Source organism: Triturus cristatus, chromosome 4_1 (assembly GCF_964204655.1).
Source record: "Triturus cristatus chromosome 4_1, aTriCri1.1, whole genome shotgun sequence".
Lineage (NCBI taxonomy): Eukaryota > Metazoa > Chordata > Amphibia > Caudata > Salamandridae > Triturus > Triturus cristatus.
Genome location: NC_140585.1, coordinates 1,345,803,799 through 1,345,819,022, shown reverse-complemented (window position 1 = coordinate 1,345,819,022; position 15,224 = coordinate 1,345,803,799). Strand labels below are relative to the sequence as shown.

The 15,224-nt window shown below is 48.3% G+C and overlaps 1 protein-coding gene across 1 annotated transcript in view; it reads left to right on the top strand.

The window, feature by feature from the left end:
• Nucleotides 1-15,224, top strand: part of ATF6 (activating transcription factor 6) — a 740,128-nt gene that overhangs the window by 118,587 nt on the left and 606,317 nt on the right. Inside the window, exon 4 of the mRNA XM_085654834.1 lies at nucleotides 3,226-3,313. Coding sequence (XP_085510960.1) covers nucleotides 3,226-3,313 — 88 coding nt within the window. The remainder of the gene's footprint in view (nucleotides 1-3,225; nucleotides 3,314-15,224) is intronic.

Genomic DNA, 15,224 nt, shown 5'->3' with positions numbered 1-15,224 from the left:
TTAAATGCTAACAAGGGTCAGGGTTTATGTCTATCTTTAAGAGACATATACCCCAGTAAAAACCCTGGGATAAATTAACTTTGCTGTTGGGCTTTTAAATCAAGGGTTAAGATCATTTGTATCTAACTTTGCACCTTATGTTGTGGATTACTTTGGACCACTGTGGAATGTAATTTAAATGTGATGAATGGTGGTTATATTTTATGAAATTTTGATGTATTGATAACTTTTATAGTTTTACAAATTGAAACTGAATACAGTTGAACTGACTGCAGTGAAAATATACAAAGCAGCAGGGCTGTTCACTTATTTAGAAATTCAGGCCTACTGTGCCTCATAATACCCCATGAGGGAGCTGAAAACTGCCTCTAGTTGGTGATAGTGCCCCAAGGAGGGACAGGGATATCGCCAACATTTACCAAATGAAGTACTGCAACTGAAAGCAGCACTATGTGTGTATGTTACAACAATTCTAGTCCTATGTCTCCTGGGGCTCTAGAAGTTTGACCCAGGGAGAGGTTTCACTCAGCTTCAAGCACCACAGGAGTTGGAGCTATTGCTCCCGAATGCGTAGACCGCTTGTGGTTTGTTCAGTGGATGAATTCTGTGGCCGCTAGATTGTGAAGGAAGACTCGGACCCAAATGCTTTATTGACGTTAATATAATAAACCCCTTCGCTGCCAGGCCTTCTCTCCCCCTTGTGCCATTCTCCTTTTTTTTGGGGGGGCTATTTGGGGTAGTTTGCGCTTCGGCCCCTATAACTTATGGTCCACATAACGTATCCATGGAAAGTTGGCGTCCTTTTCTTCCAACATGCTGAGGACTAAAGGTACCCAGGGTTTGCAGATACCCCTGGAGGGGGTCGAGAAATTAGGCAAAATGCAGCAACATTTTGAGGGTTTTGGGCAAAATGGGGAAAAAAGTGCTGCAGATTAAAGCATCTGTTTTTTTCCCTGCGAATGGCATCAACAAAGGGTTTGTGGTGCTAAAATCCTCATCTTCCCAGCTTTCAGGAGGAGGCAGACAGTTTTGGCATCCTACTGGGACATAGACTATTTTTACTATTTTTTTGTGGTTTCAAGCTCCTTCCAGTTAGTATTAGAAATTGGTGTGAATCCAATAATGGATCCCGAATAACTATACATTTCTGAAAAGTAGACAAAATTCTGAATTCAGCAAGGGATCATTTGTGTAGATCCTTCAAGGTTTTCCTATAGAAAGTAACAGTTGAAATAAAAAATATTAAAATGTAGTTGAAAAAAACAGCCATTTGTGCCTACATTTTCACCTGTAACTTCTTCTAACTATGGTAGATTTTTGAAAGCTATATACCGTTGCATCCACTGGACTCTTCTGGTTACGGAGATATAAGGCTTTCAGGTACACCAAGAACCCGAAGTATCCAGAGCCAATAACGGAGTTGCACCTTGATTTGGTTTTTCATGGTGTAAATTAATTTGTTAAAATATAGAGACTGAAAAATAGCTATCAATAAATCCTATGTATATCTGAAATGGGAACAAGATATGGAGTCTAGAAGCAGTGGTTATTTGTGAATCTCTGAATTTGTGGGTACCTATATAGTATGCGAATTAGAGGGTATTGTTCAAAATGACTTATTTTTTTACACCCTGTCTTACATTTGGAAGGCAGAAATGCATAGAGACACAAACGATAATAACACTTGTTCTACTTTTCTGTTCTCCCTAAGGTCTGCTGATAAAAACGGTACCTCACTTGTGTGGGTAGGCCTAGTGCCTTCGACTGGAAACGGCCCAAAACGCAACATAGACACCATATTTTACCAGTGAAAACTGGCACTTTTTTTGCTATGTGCCTAGCTGTGGATTTTGGGCCCTAGTTCAGCCGGCACCGGGAAACATTGCAAACCTGTAGATTTGGGAAAACTAGACCACAAGGAGACTCTGGGATTGGGTGACTTGTGTGGCTCTCACCAGGTTCTGTTACCCAGAATCCCTTGCAAACATCGAACTTTATTAAAAAAAAACAAAAAAAACACCTCTCTATGATGGAAAGTTCTGTAATCTGTGGGGAGCCACAAACCTCCACCCATCCAGCATTCCCCCAAGTCTCCTGATAAAAATGGTACATCACTTGTATGGGTAAGCCTAGTGCCTGCAGCTGGAAATTACCCAAAACTTATTGTGGAGACATCAGAATTATTTGTCACTAAACATGGTTTTGCAGGGGAGTCACCTGCGTTTTTGGACCCGGGCTCGACGGCCATCTAGGGAAACTTACCAGACCCAGACATTTCTGAAAACTAGATACCCGGAGGAGCCCAGGGAGGTGTACTTTGAGTGGATCCCTTAATGTTTTCTTACCCAGAATCCTCTGCATTCGCACGATCGTCATTACATTGAAAAACAAAACATTACCTCGGTGGTTGGGGAAGCTCTTCCCCACCTACAGAGGCAAAAAAATAATGAAATCCGGCGGTTGTGTGCGGAGGATGTAATGGTTACGTCCTCGCAAACCAGCGCCACAGCTGAGGACTTAATCGTTATGTCCTCGGTACAGAGGGGGTTAAGCAATGAACATTTATCAAGTTTATTATCGATGCTATTGAGAATTAATTCTGTGCTAATTTATTTTAATGAGGTTTAAGCATGATGTGACGATTCTGTGAATGTAGTGATTCCTACTGACTTTGTCAGGGCATACCTTATATATACCAAAAATGCTTACATATTGTTACATTGACAAAGAATGATATGACTTGGCGTTCTCTTTATTAATGTGGTGTTCCCCTGACACTGCAAGTAGGCTGGCCTTATTTAAAGTGACATCCCTTTACATTGTGATGTTGCATCTGGTATAGGTGGGGGGGGGGTATTGTGATTATGGGGTTCAGGACCCACTAGGGATGTAATGTTGTATAAGGCAGTCACAAAAGTACTTTTCCTTTCTAAAAGAAAAAGCACTGGCTGGACAATTTGAGTAGTGTTTTTGTGTGCAAAAAGATTGGGATTGCTAGCCCATACCACCTCCCCTGAGAAGGCCTTGGACTGCTCTGCTTAGCTACCTTGAGAGAGTAAAGTGCTACATTGGAGTACTTGGTTCCCAGTAATAAGACAATTGCGGACTTTATTACTTGTGAAGGGCTTCCATTCTTCGCAACTAATAGCCCAATTTCATACATTGATTATTCCAATCCTTCATCTGCAATACATTGACTTCCCGTCTCTTTCTGACATGCTTTAGGAACACAACTTGGACAGTCTGGATATAAATTTGGATTTCATATCCTGGAGCTCCTTCCCATGGGACGAGGTGTACACCTACAGTACAGGTTAGTAAAGACTCTTCCACAAGTGGCGATATGTTGTCTTCTGTAGTTATCACTTGTACAATTTGCCCAATGTGAAAATCATCATTTTCCTGTTTATGAAAAAGCAGAGGGAAACACTGTTTATTATAATGAGTGAGTGACATCTAGTAGTTCCTTTGATCAGTCCAATGTCAGAGTTGATCCCATTAAAAACCTTTCCGGCAGATAGGTTGAAACAAATAGCAAAGGGCTTATTGGTGAAATAAATGTTTATAATCGGATAAAGTTGTCCAGGGTGGCCATTGGCATTTATGATCTCCATCTGAAAGGTTTTTTTTCACTTATTAAATATCCTATTGCCCGTAAACTCCTTTTTATTACACACAATACCCATACCAGACTCAAATTTGTGAACTCGCACCCTTCTTGCTTAATCCCTCTTTGATTATTCATACAGCAGAAAGTGAGCGAAGCATATGTAAATCGGGTGACACTGGTAGGCCTGCATTTTCACACCACAGATGTTGTGTCGTCTTTAGGTTGTGTGAACACACTGTAATAACAAAGTTAAGCTATACCTCATAGGAAAGAAAAGATGAATTTCGTGTTGTGAGCCGATAAGCTAAAAGCGATATATAGTAAAATATTGCAGAAGATACTTTGGCCAAAGGACCAGTATTTTTTTCCCATTTTTAAGAAAGCCTATGCGTGTTTGTCTTAATTTTGTAATTAAAAAAGCAGTAAACCTAAGAACATGTTGGTATGACTGCTGAGTAAAACCAAAGAGCGTGCAAGGGGATCAGTTAATAGCATACAGGATAGGGGATCCAAACAGCAAACAATTTCTAAATAAAAAGCAGTAAACCAGCAAATAAAACGTTGTTGGGCTGGCAAAATAAGTACTTCAGAGATCATTGACTGGCTCTAGTCTGGAAAAAAAGAATTACTTGATCCTTCATCACTAAACCTAACCGAAACACAAATGGCTTCATCTAACCAACCATGAAATGGATGACCCACCCAACCAAAAGCAAACTATAAAAAAAACAAAAAGAATCAAATGGATTATGGGGCAGACTGTTGCTCTTCTTCTTATTGTACTTTTTGAATATTTGCTAATGGGGGTTCATCGGCTTTATTTGTGTGGAGGGGACTTCGAGTTACACCGTGCAATGACCTCAGGAGGCGGCCCTTGGGATTTCCTTCACCTGTGCAAGCGATATATAGCCGCGCAGGATGCGTACGGGCAAAGCAGAGTCCATGTGCGAGCCCGTCAGCGTCAAGAAGAGGCAAGGCAGGGCCACCCCTCTTGGCTCTTCAAATTGTTCATTTTTCATGCTGGGAACTTATTTTGACCTACAGCCAGGTACTTTTTTAAGTGACTGAGTTTGACTGTAAACGATGCTCCTTGGTTCTGTTTCAGCCATCATCTCTTTATCTGTTCTTTAACCCCTTCCCTGCTCATGACGGAACCACTCCGTCATGAGCCACGGGTGCCGTGTGCTCATGACGGAGTGGTTCCGTCATGCTGCGGCCGTTGGCGGCCGCTCCGCCCACGCGGCGCTAATTCCCCGCCTGTGCGGGCGATTAGCGCCGTGGGCGGAGTCATGACGGAACCACTCCGTCATTAGCACAGCTCAACCAAGACTCATGACGGAGTGGTTCCGTCATGAGCACGGCGCCACCGCAGTGCCCCCAAACCCCCCCCCCCCCCCCCCCCCCCCCCGCGCCGCGGCGGAAATTCCGCCGCAGCGAAGGGGTTAAGCTTCTATGAGCTGAAAAGGCTTGAAATTAGGTAATCTAGCTCAGTACAGGTCTGACTTGCACTGTTTTTCAGTTCCAGCCCCAGTTTCGTCAATTTCGGTATCTTTTTTGCTCTTGTTTTCAATGCCAAGCTTTAAAGTGAGGAGAGTCTGTTGGGGAGATGCTATCATGTAACAGGTTTGTGCAGTTTCTGTCAGAGTGATGAGGAAGATTTGGGACACTCTCTGCCACTGTTATTGATGTGTGTTCCTAGGAAGGCAAGGACTTTATTCTTCTATAAGTTTTCTTTTGGAGTGGGAGAAGTTTGGCAAGGCAATTGTATTTTCTAGTTGTGGTAGATGGGCTGGTTGGTTTCATTACAACCTTATGACATTCTGCATCTGGGTGCTCAAACAGTTATTTACTTGTTATATATAGACTAGTTAAATGAATGGCTGTGGATTGGGACATTGAGGGCTTCAAGAGACATGAAACCTTCAATTTCAGCAGGAGGTAACTGTGCCATAGACTGGATTAATATTCATATATCAGAATGTTCAGATATTATCAATTATAATCCTCACCTGGGAAGTAAAAGCAGTAATCCTACTTCAGTAGAGTCTTCAGAGCATATCCCTTGAATATGTAAAAGACCCAAGTCCTGTGTCAGCAATCCCTTTTTGAGGGAAACGCCCAACAACCCCCCCCCCCTCCCTCCTGCTCTTTCTTTAGAAGATGCTACAATGGAGAGACCTCAACCTGAACTGTGCAGTCCATCTAAATCAGGGATTTTTTTTGTGCTGCAGAACTTGATGGGGGTAATTGGGGAGCAGAGGGATCAGGTCAAGGCTCTCCATATATTGGAGAACCTTGATGGGAGCAAAAGCAGAGGACAGGTGTCGGGTCGACCAGGGAGGCAAGGAGGTAAGAGTTCTGGGTCCTCTATTATGTATAAGGATTTCAATTCTTTGTACCCCACAGCTCCCCCAAAGCAGCCATTACTGGTTAACTCTACTCAACCCCTCATGCTTTGTTTGTTCCTTGTCACTGCTTATGCATTAATGCAGGCGGATGAGTTTTCAGTCCAGCTAGGACGGGTTTGCTGGAGAAAGTTGCAAGTGCAGGCCCAGGGTGTGGGGGATCAATAGGTCCAAGTGATTCCCCCTGTCGAGAGTTCCCGTATGTTATATACCAGTGAAATAATTCAGAATTGTTTCTATATCCCTAGAAAGGCAGGGGACATCAAAGCCAAAGTTTACCTCATGCAGATCCCCAAGATGATTCCAGGAAGCAAGGAAAATAATGATTTATTAATTAATAAAGTCACCTGTTTGTTTCGAAAGGTCAGGCACTGCTACTCTATCATCAGTAAGTGCAGAAAGGATATCATCCCTGGATGAATAACACGACAGGGTGATCTGGTAGAGAGTGCCACGGCCTGTGACTCCCAAAGCGTATCTGGCACAAATACTGGCATGCTGATTAAATATCGAGCCACGACTACATTTCCTGCATCGCTCAGATGTGGGGTTGGTGAGAAGGTGGGGGACGATGGGAGAGGGACTAGCAAGAATTTCCCTTTACTGAGTCCTGAGGATCCTCTATGCTGTGTCGGAGATACAAGGATTCTTGGGGAGGACTTGCAAAATCATTTAATTACATCTCAATTATTGTCTAGTTCCTTCCATAAGGTTGAGGGCATTCATCTTGGGTTCAACTGTGAACATTTGTTGGAACAGGAGCCCTGACAAGTGAATAATTCCCATAATGTTAGAACGGAGGAGAATTATAATGGTGGTATAAACTCCCAATCCTCGAAAGAATCTCGTTCGCCTTATCCGCCATTGATAAAAATTGCATCTTGGGATGTAACTGGGGTATCCAAGTTGTTATCTGAGGTGGAATGGGGCCAGCTCATTGTTGCATATGATATTTGTCTGTTTCTGGAGACGTGGTGCTTAATGAGTGCAGCGAGTGGAGGATCGACGGGAGAGGGATCTCAACCTGCAGCAGGTGTGCCAACTCCTGAGAAGGTCAGGGCCTAGGGGCATACAGCTCACAGTAGAAGTTGGTGAACACCCATAGAATGCCAGGATTGTGGGTTCTGAGGCAACCCTCTGCGTCTTTAATAGGCGTTCTCACTCTGGAGGCCACTTCTCTAGTTGCCAACCAGTAAAGGAGCTTCCCAGACTAGTCCCCATGGTTGTAGACTTGCCCGATTGTGGCCCTCCAACATAGCTGGGCCTCCTTCAGGCAGACCTGTCAGTGTTGCTTGTACCACTGCTAATTCGTGAAGAAGCACATCCTACATTCCAACAAGAACTCCACGCTCCAAAGCAAGGGTTCGAGTCTCAAGAGTCATAATGTGTGCAAGCCTTTTCCTCTCCTTTCCCCGGATGTATCCTTTCACTAGACCCCTGATCAAGAGTTTACTGGTTGCCGAGATGGTGCCAGCAGAGGACACGGACCCCTGATTAGTCCTGAAGTAAGCCTGCAGCTCAGTCTCTACATAGTAGGAACAGTCATTATTGGTCACTTGCCATGCATTAAGGCGCTGCATGAGCCACCTAGCAGGCTCCGAGAATTCCATTTGCAAAATAAGGGGTGCATGGTCGGAGAGTCCCCACTGTGGAATGATGTCAACCCAGCACATTTCAAGTAAACTGTGGCCGGAAGGAGCAGAAAGTCAATATGTGACAATGTCTTGTTGGCTGCTTAAGTGAGGGTGTACGCAGCAATGTGGAGGTGCCCCGTTCTTCATGCATCACAAAACCCAAGGAATTTGATCCAGGCCCTAAGCTGGCGGGAGCGATATTGACGACTGCCCGTGGAATCTATCTCTGAATCAGAGACCGCATTAAAATCCTCCCCAATAATAGTGGTGCTCGATAGGAAGCCCTACAGAATCTGGAACAGGTAGGTGGTCATAGGAGCAAGCAACGGAGGGCGTGGCTTGCCAGCCAAGATGGCGGGCGTACTTTGAAACAGCTCTGTGCTTGGGGTCTGCTTATCCGCCGCAATCCTTCGTCTGCAGGCATAAACTCCCTGCAAAAGTAAGCTCCCAGTGCAGCAGACAACAGCGCGCACTGTGTAGGCAGTCAACCTTGAGACCTATCGCGGCCCGGACCCTATAGGCTACCAGTGTTGGAGACACGGGTGAAGTGACTCGCTGCCACCTTAGTGAGGCAAGTAGAGAAGCTAGCATGGTCGAACCGCCCCCTGCCTCAGCCAAGGTGCCACAGCTGCTGCGAGTAGTCAACAGCAGCCGTGAGGTGGAGAGCGGAAAGTGACTACAGGCAGGTGAAAGTCGGGTTCTAAGGAGCAGGGGGAGCGTTTGGGCCCCCCCCCCCCCCCCCCACTGCCGCACCGTACACTGTTGGAGGCACCCTGAGCGGCCGACGCAGGCTGGGACACTACATAGTCTGGCACCAGAGGCGCAGATGCTCCTCCCGATGTGGCCTTAGTAGGACCCGGGGGCTGCATCGAGCTCAGACCCACCCACCAGCAGCGCTCTCCTGAGGCAGGCGAACAAGAGAGGAGGCACGCTTGGCAGGATGCCAGTAGGCCCAGAGGCCCTGAGACGAGTCGCTGCCTAACCAGGCAGATACTGGCACCGACCAGTGGAAGGTCTGACTGGCACCCAGAGGAGGCGACGAACGGCCGCTCAGTGCCAGCAGGCACGGAAGAAGCTTGAACACCAGTTGGTCACCCGCAGGGACACATCACAGGGATGGGAGAGTCCCGGGAGAGGTCTGTGGAAACGTGGCCCTGTACCTGAATTAGCAGGAACACGCAGGCATCCAACTGGGCTCGGGGCTGTGTCGAGCCCAGGCCTGGTCGCAGAAGGAACATTGGCTGCACCTCACTGACATAGAGCCCACAATCAGGCACTATCTGGTGCCCCGTGGTTGATATCCGAGGGGCAAAGGAGAGACTGGCCAGCGGCCGGGCTGCACGGACACACACGCTTGCGGCTGCCCCTGCAGGTCAATCCTTTAAACCCCATTACACGGTGTACCTCAACAGGCACGAAGACAGGAGCTTGCGCATCATTTATTCACCTCCTCTGGATGCGTTGCAGGGAGGGTTATGTCCCGGGGGCGGTTCGTGGGGCACTACCCTACATCAGAGTTGACTGGAGCACGCGGACACCCGACTGGGCTCGGGGGTGGTGTCATGCCCAGGCTTGGCTGCAGCAGGTGCGTGCGCTGTGCCTGAGGAACGCAGGATCCACAATCCAGTGCTGTCTGATGTCCCGTAGTTACCGCCTGTGGGGCAACAAAGAGACTGGTCAGGGGAGGTGCTACTCGGGACCCCCAAAATGCGACTACCCCTGCTGGTGCATCCATCAGGACCAGTCACACGAATGTACTCAAGGGGCGCAGAGCGCCAAACGCACAGACTCGGCTAGCTCGAACGTGCTAAGGGCAGATAGCCGGGGTCTATCACATGAACCTCTGCTGGGGCGGCAAGTAGAGTCGCAATGCTGCTCCCTCAACTCTGAGGTGGCTGGATGATTTAGCGCAGACGCCTGCAACACCAGCTCTCACAGGATAATACTCAGCAAGCGGGAAGCGCGCTAGGGCAGGCAGCGCTTTGGAGCAGGCACTGCAGCCACACAGCCAGTCAAGGCCACCAAGCGAGGCTCCCAAGCAATCTGGCCTGGACTGGGAGGGAACAGATCCTACCGGGCCCTCCACACTGGAATCCAAACTTGACACAGTACTCAACGCGGTTGATCAGATTGGGACTTCGCAATTGCAGATCCGCTTGTCCCTGGAGAGCCGCATTGACAAGATCATGTCTGACTTCATACTGTTGCATGCAGACTTCCGCAAGTTAGCGGGGAGGGTCCCCGAAATGGAGGCAGAGCTGGAGGAGGCCCTTAAGACCACGTCTGCTGAGTTACGAGATCTCACTGAGCAACTGCATCCACTGGAGCACAGAGTGGATAACTCTGAGGGCTGCTCCCATCGCAACAATGTTGGTGTTGTTGGCTTGCCTGAGGGCGCAGAAGGCCGGGATGCATTGGTGTACTCTGAGTAATGGCTGAGAACCCTAATGTCAGCGGATGCGCTATCCCCCCTTCTTTGCAGTAGAAAGGGCCCATAGGCTGCTGCCAGGCGCTGGCCTGTGGCCCTTCCTGTTCCGTCTGCTCAATTTCAAAGATCGGGACACACTGCTCTCGGAAGTACGCAAGTTAGAGACAATCAAAGTAGATAACGCATCGGTCCTCTTCTTTCCGGACTATGCACTGGTAGTGCAGAGACAATGAAGCACATTTCTGGCGTAGTAGAGAGCTTGATATCCAATACTCCCTGCGTGACTGCAGGTGGTCGCAGAAGGTTCTACTCTTTTTTTTTTTTTTTTTTTGTTAGCACCGCTGAAGATGCCTGGAACTGACTGGAAGCAGCTGTAAATCAAACGTTGCCGAGCAGGTGTGATGGCGCTTGCAAGACCACCCGAACACCCGGGGCAGCCAAAGATGGACTCGCAGAAGGGCTAGAAAATCACCGGCACAACAGCGTCCAGTCCCGGATCTGGAACAGGTGATGCAGGAGAGGCACGAGGCCCTGAGGATGGTGGCCACGATATGGAACTCTGGAGTCGCTGGAGACTTGGATGCCTCCTCGGTACGCTCTCTTAGTGAGGACAGTTCATCCGTGGTGTGGCTGCCTGGTGATGACTCAAAGAGACTACCAACAGTGACTCCTCAAACTGCTTATGACTTAATATGATGACAGCTAGAGGCTCCTGCATGATTCCAAGCTTGGTCATATAAATATACACACCACCAGTGCCCACACACAATGCACGTGTATCAGGTTGATGTCTGAGTCACTGTCCCTCTTTGACCACAGCCGTGGGCCTTGGCCGCGCTCGAAATACATGCACCACATCAAAAGATGCCTGCCCGAAGCAGGTCCAACCACACGCTAAGACAGGGCCCAGGCGCTCGCAGGTCCTGCCTCCTCCAGCAGCCTCCGCTCACCTCCCTGATAAGAAGCGCGCTGCACACAGCTGGTACTTGCCATTCGGCACAGTTCATAGTGTGGGCGGACACACTTTGTCCCTCTGTTCATTTTAAGTTCCACTCTTCATTAGTATTCTATGCCGCCTACCACCATAGTTACCTGGAACGTAAAAGGAATGCATACACCAGCGCGTAGATATGAAACATACGCTTACATAAAGTGCTATGCCGCCCACGTAGTACTATTGCAGGAAACGCACTTAACACAGCTGGAGGTTCGTAAGCTTCAACATAGGTGGAAGGCCAAGTATTGGCTATGGGCTACTCCTCCTATGCTCGAGGTGCCCTCATTTGGATTCATCTAGGTACTCCATACAAGCTTGAAGAGACAGAAATAGACGTTAATGGACAATATGTGTTATTGCGAGGAAGACTCAATGGGAGACAGATTATTCTAGGGTCCATCTATGCCCCAAATGCCGACCAGGCAGCATTCTGGCAGACGCTTTCTAGCATATTATCCCGCTGGTGTGATATCCCCTGATTACTGGGGGGAGATCTCAACGAGGTACTAGACACAAGCTTAGACAGGCCCTTCCCACCACTACAGCTTACTGCTGCCACATCAAACGCCGAGGCCCTGGGGGAGTGGATGTGCCATTGGGGCCTCGCTGACATATGGAGGACATTGCACCCGCCACAGTGCCTATAATCGCTCTACTCTCACCCGCGCTGACTACACATGCGTATTGGCCCATTTGAAGGAAGCGCAGCACTTCTTGCCGAATGCACCCGAGCAGAGTATTTAGGCCGCACACACTCGGACCACAACCCCCACATAGTACAGATGTTTGATAAACAGGCTGCACAGGTCGCCCGCACGTGGATGCTGCAATTTGAGGCACTGGAGGCCCCTCCCCTTCAGAGCTTTATTAGCCACTACTATTGAAAATTATTATGAACCAAATGAGGATTTGGTCCCTGATGCGGGTGTCGTGTGAGATGTGTGCAAAGCGGTGGTCCGGGGTCAATGCATGGGACTTAATTGGAGCTCGCACCGACAATTAGACCTAGAAGCCATACGCATCAACGACGCCCTCATCCAACTACAGTCAGATGTAGCCAATGCAACTGGATACCTAACATGCTCAAGATAAATTGAAGCATGACCATGCCAAAGTCCTGGAAAGGCTGCGATGCATAAATTATGCTGTACACGCAGCATGTACCCATGCAGCAGCAGATAGAGCAGGTAGACTGCTAGAGAGACTGATCAGGCAGGAGCATGCACGACCTCTGGTCCTCATGCTGCGATCAGAGTCCGGACACCTATTGACTCGCCAACATGATGTACACCGTGAGTTCACAGCCCACTATGCCAAACTGTACAAGTTGGTCCTTAAGGTGGAGCCCTCAAACCTAGACTCCTATCTGCTCCCACTGCTGCTGCCAGCAGTATCGGCAAAACAGCAGGCAGAACTAGAGGAGCTGATCACTCTCTTGGAGGTCAGGAGGCCATACAGGCACCGGCAACTAGTAAGGCGCCCGGCCCTGACAGTTTCCCTGCTGAGTACTAGAAAGCGTTCCAGAGGATCTTGGCCCCGCGCCTGCTGTCAACATATCACAATGCGCAGGAGTCGTCTGTCCTTCCAAAGTCGCTTCGCAAGTCGCTGCTGGTCTTGCTCAATAAAGCCAGACAGGGACCCGGAGCTGCCAGGCTCCTATCGACCTCTGGCGCTGTTGAATACAGATTACAAGGTGCTGGCCAATATACTAGCTTGCAGACTAGCTCCCCTGGTACCGCAGTTAGTGCACACAGACCAAAATAGCTTTGTGCTTGATCGCTGCACATCGCTGAATATACACTGTTTCTTCCGAGGGGCTCATTACACCAGAGAGAGTTGGGTGCACCCAGGTTGCCTGGTTCTCAACCTTGAGAAAGCGTTTGACACCCTGGAGTGTGGGACTTACTATTTACTGCCCTTTGCGGGTTGGGGGAAAAATTCCTGGGTCTGGTTAAGTTGCTACACACGCAACCCACAGCCAAAATCAAGACAGGCCCCTGTGTCTCGTAGACGATCCCAGTCAAGTGTGGCTCTAGGCAGGGATTACCGCTCTCCCTGCTGCTGGCCGTGTCTCTCCGCAAGACCGGTGTGGAGTGGGGTATCCCCCTGGGTGATGGCATGCACGCAGTTTCACGTTGGACCGGGACAAAGTCAAACGTTCAGACTGACCACGATGGAGAGCGTTCTGGCTTCTGGGACCCAGTTAGGCCTGCTGAACCAAAGTGCCTTGATTCCTGGTTGTGCAGCAATATGTGGATCAGCGATAAAGATGCGTCGCACAGCAGAGGCAATGAGTTGGTTCCGAGATGCTACTAGGCTTTGGTGCCAGGTCCTGATGCGTCGACGTTGAGGATTCTGTTGACGAGGCTTGCGATGCGAAGGCCGGTGTCGAGGATGCGAGGCACAGTGGAGATGATGCGTCCGTTCCTATGAGAAGTGAAGATGTGATGTGAAGGTACGTCGTCGTCGTCACGTCTCTCATTAACGAGGGATGTGAGGAGATTGCACCGGTGAAAGTGTTGCGCAGTGGCGGTTCTGAAGGTGATGTGCTGGTCCCAAAATGTGGAATGCCAAGGTGATGCGAGTCGTTTGCGGTGGGTCAAATCCACGCACCAATGGCGATGCGTTGGTTCTGCTTGAAGGAGCACCGCTCAGCCAAGGAGATGCATCGGTCATGGTCAGGGATGTGTCTGTTCCACTGGAGAAATACATTAGGTCCACTTCCAAGGGTCTAGGGCTGGGGTGGCACCACTTGACAGGGTAGACTCACAGATGGCAGAGTTTAGATGCAGAAGCAGGTTGGTTGGAAGTATTTTATGTCCCTGAGACTTGCGATCAGGAGGCCAGCCAGCTAGCCCTTGGCATCACTTTGGGCTCAAGTGATGCAGATCCAGTCCCCTCTCCCAGGCAAGAGGGCAGCTGGTCATCACAGCAAGGCAGGGGTTCAGCAAAACAGAAGCCCAGCAGAGTGGCAGTCCCTTCAGCAGCACAGCAGTTCTCCTTCCTAGCAAAGGCTTCACAGGTTTAGAAGTGTACTGAGGTAGTGGTGTCAGAGGTCCAGTACTTGTACCCAGTTCTGCCTTTGAAGTAGGAGAGACTCTAATGATAGGCCTTTGAAGTGCAGAGAGGTCCTGCCCTGACTCTAGACTCCCTACAAGGAGGTTTGCAGCCCTTTGTGTGTGGACATAACACACCCTATTAAGGTGTAAGTGCGGTTGTGTCCAGCTCCTCCCTCTCATCCTGCCAGGATGGCCCATCAAATCACTCCTAAACTCTTATTGTGTGTGGCTGTCTAAGGGAAATACACAAAGCACAGCTGTCAGCCACCTCAGACATGTGATCAGAGACAGGCAGCAGGCACCAAATGGCTAAAGTAAGAAAATTCCACATTTCTAAAGTTGTAATTTAAAATCTGACTTCACGATAATTTAGGATTTTAAATTAGGATTCTAGAGACACTAGACTTGGAGGTTTAGTCTCTACCCACTTGGACATTACACTTATAAAATGCAATAAGGTAATCCCAATGTTATCCTATGGGAGAGATAGGCCTTGCAGTAGTGAAAAAAGACAACGTTTTTCACTACCAGGACATGTAAAACGTAAAAGTACATGTCCTGCCTTTTAAATACATTGCCCTCTGGGTTGTCCGGGGCCTACCTTGGCAGTGACTTATATGATAAAAAAAAGAAGATTTGGGCCAGACAAAAGGTTTATTTTGCCAGGTCGACATGGCAGTGTAAACTGCACACACATATTCTGCAATGGCAGGCCTGTGACATGGTTACAGGGCTAATTAAGTGAGATGCGGGCCCACTAGTAGCATTTAAATTATTGGCCCTGCATACAGGGCAAACCACTTTACTAGGGACTTATAAGTAAATTAAATATGCCAATTGGGGATGAATCACTATTACCATGTTTAGGGGAGAAAGCACAAGCATTTTAGCACAGTCCTAATACCAGCAATAACGAGGTCAGAGAAGTGGAGGAGGCAGGCAAAATGTTAGGGGAAGACCACCCCACAGCAGTTGAGTCTAATAATGTGTAACCAAGCTCTTTGTTGGTATCACAGCTACTTTAATTGCATGATTTGTACCTCACTGCTTTTGTCTCCACTCTATTAGACACAACAGAGAAGTTTCTTGGT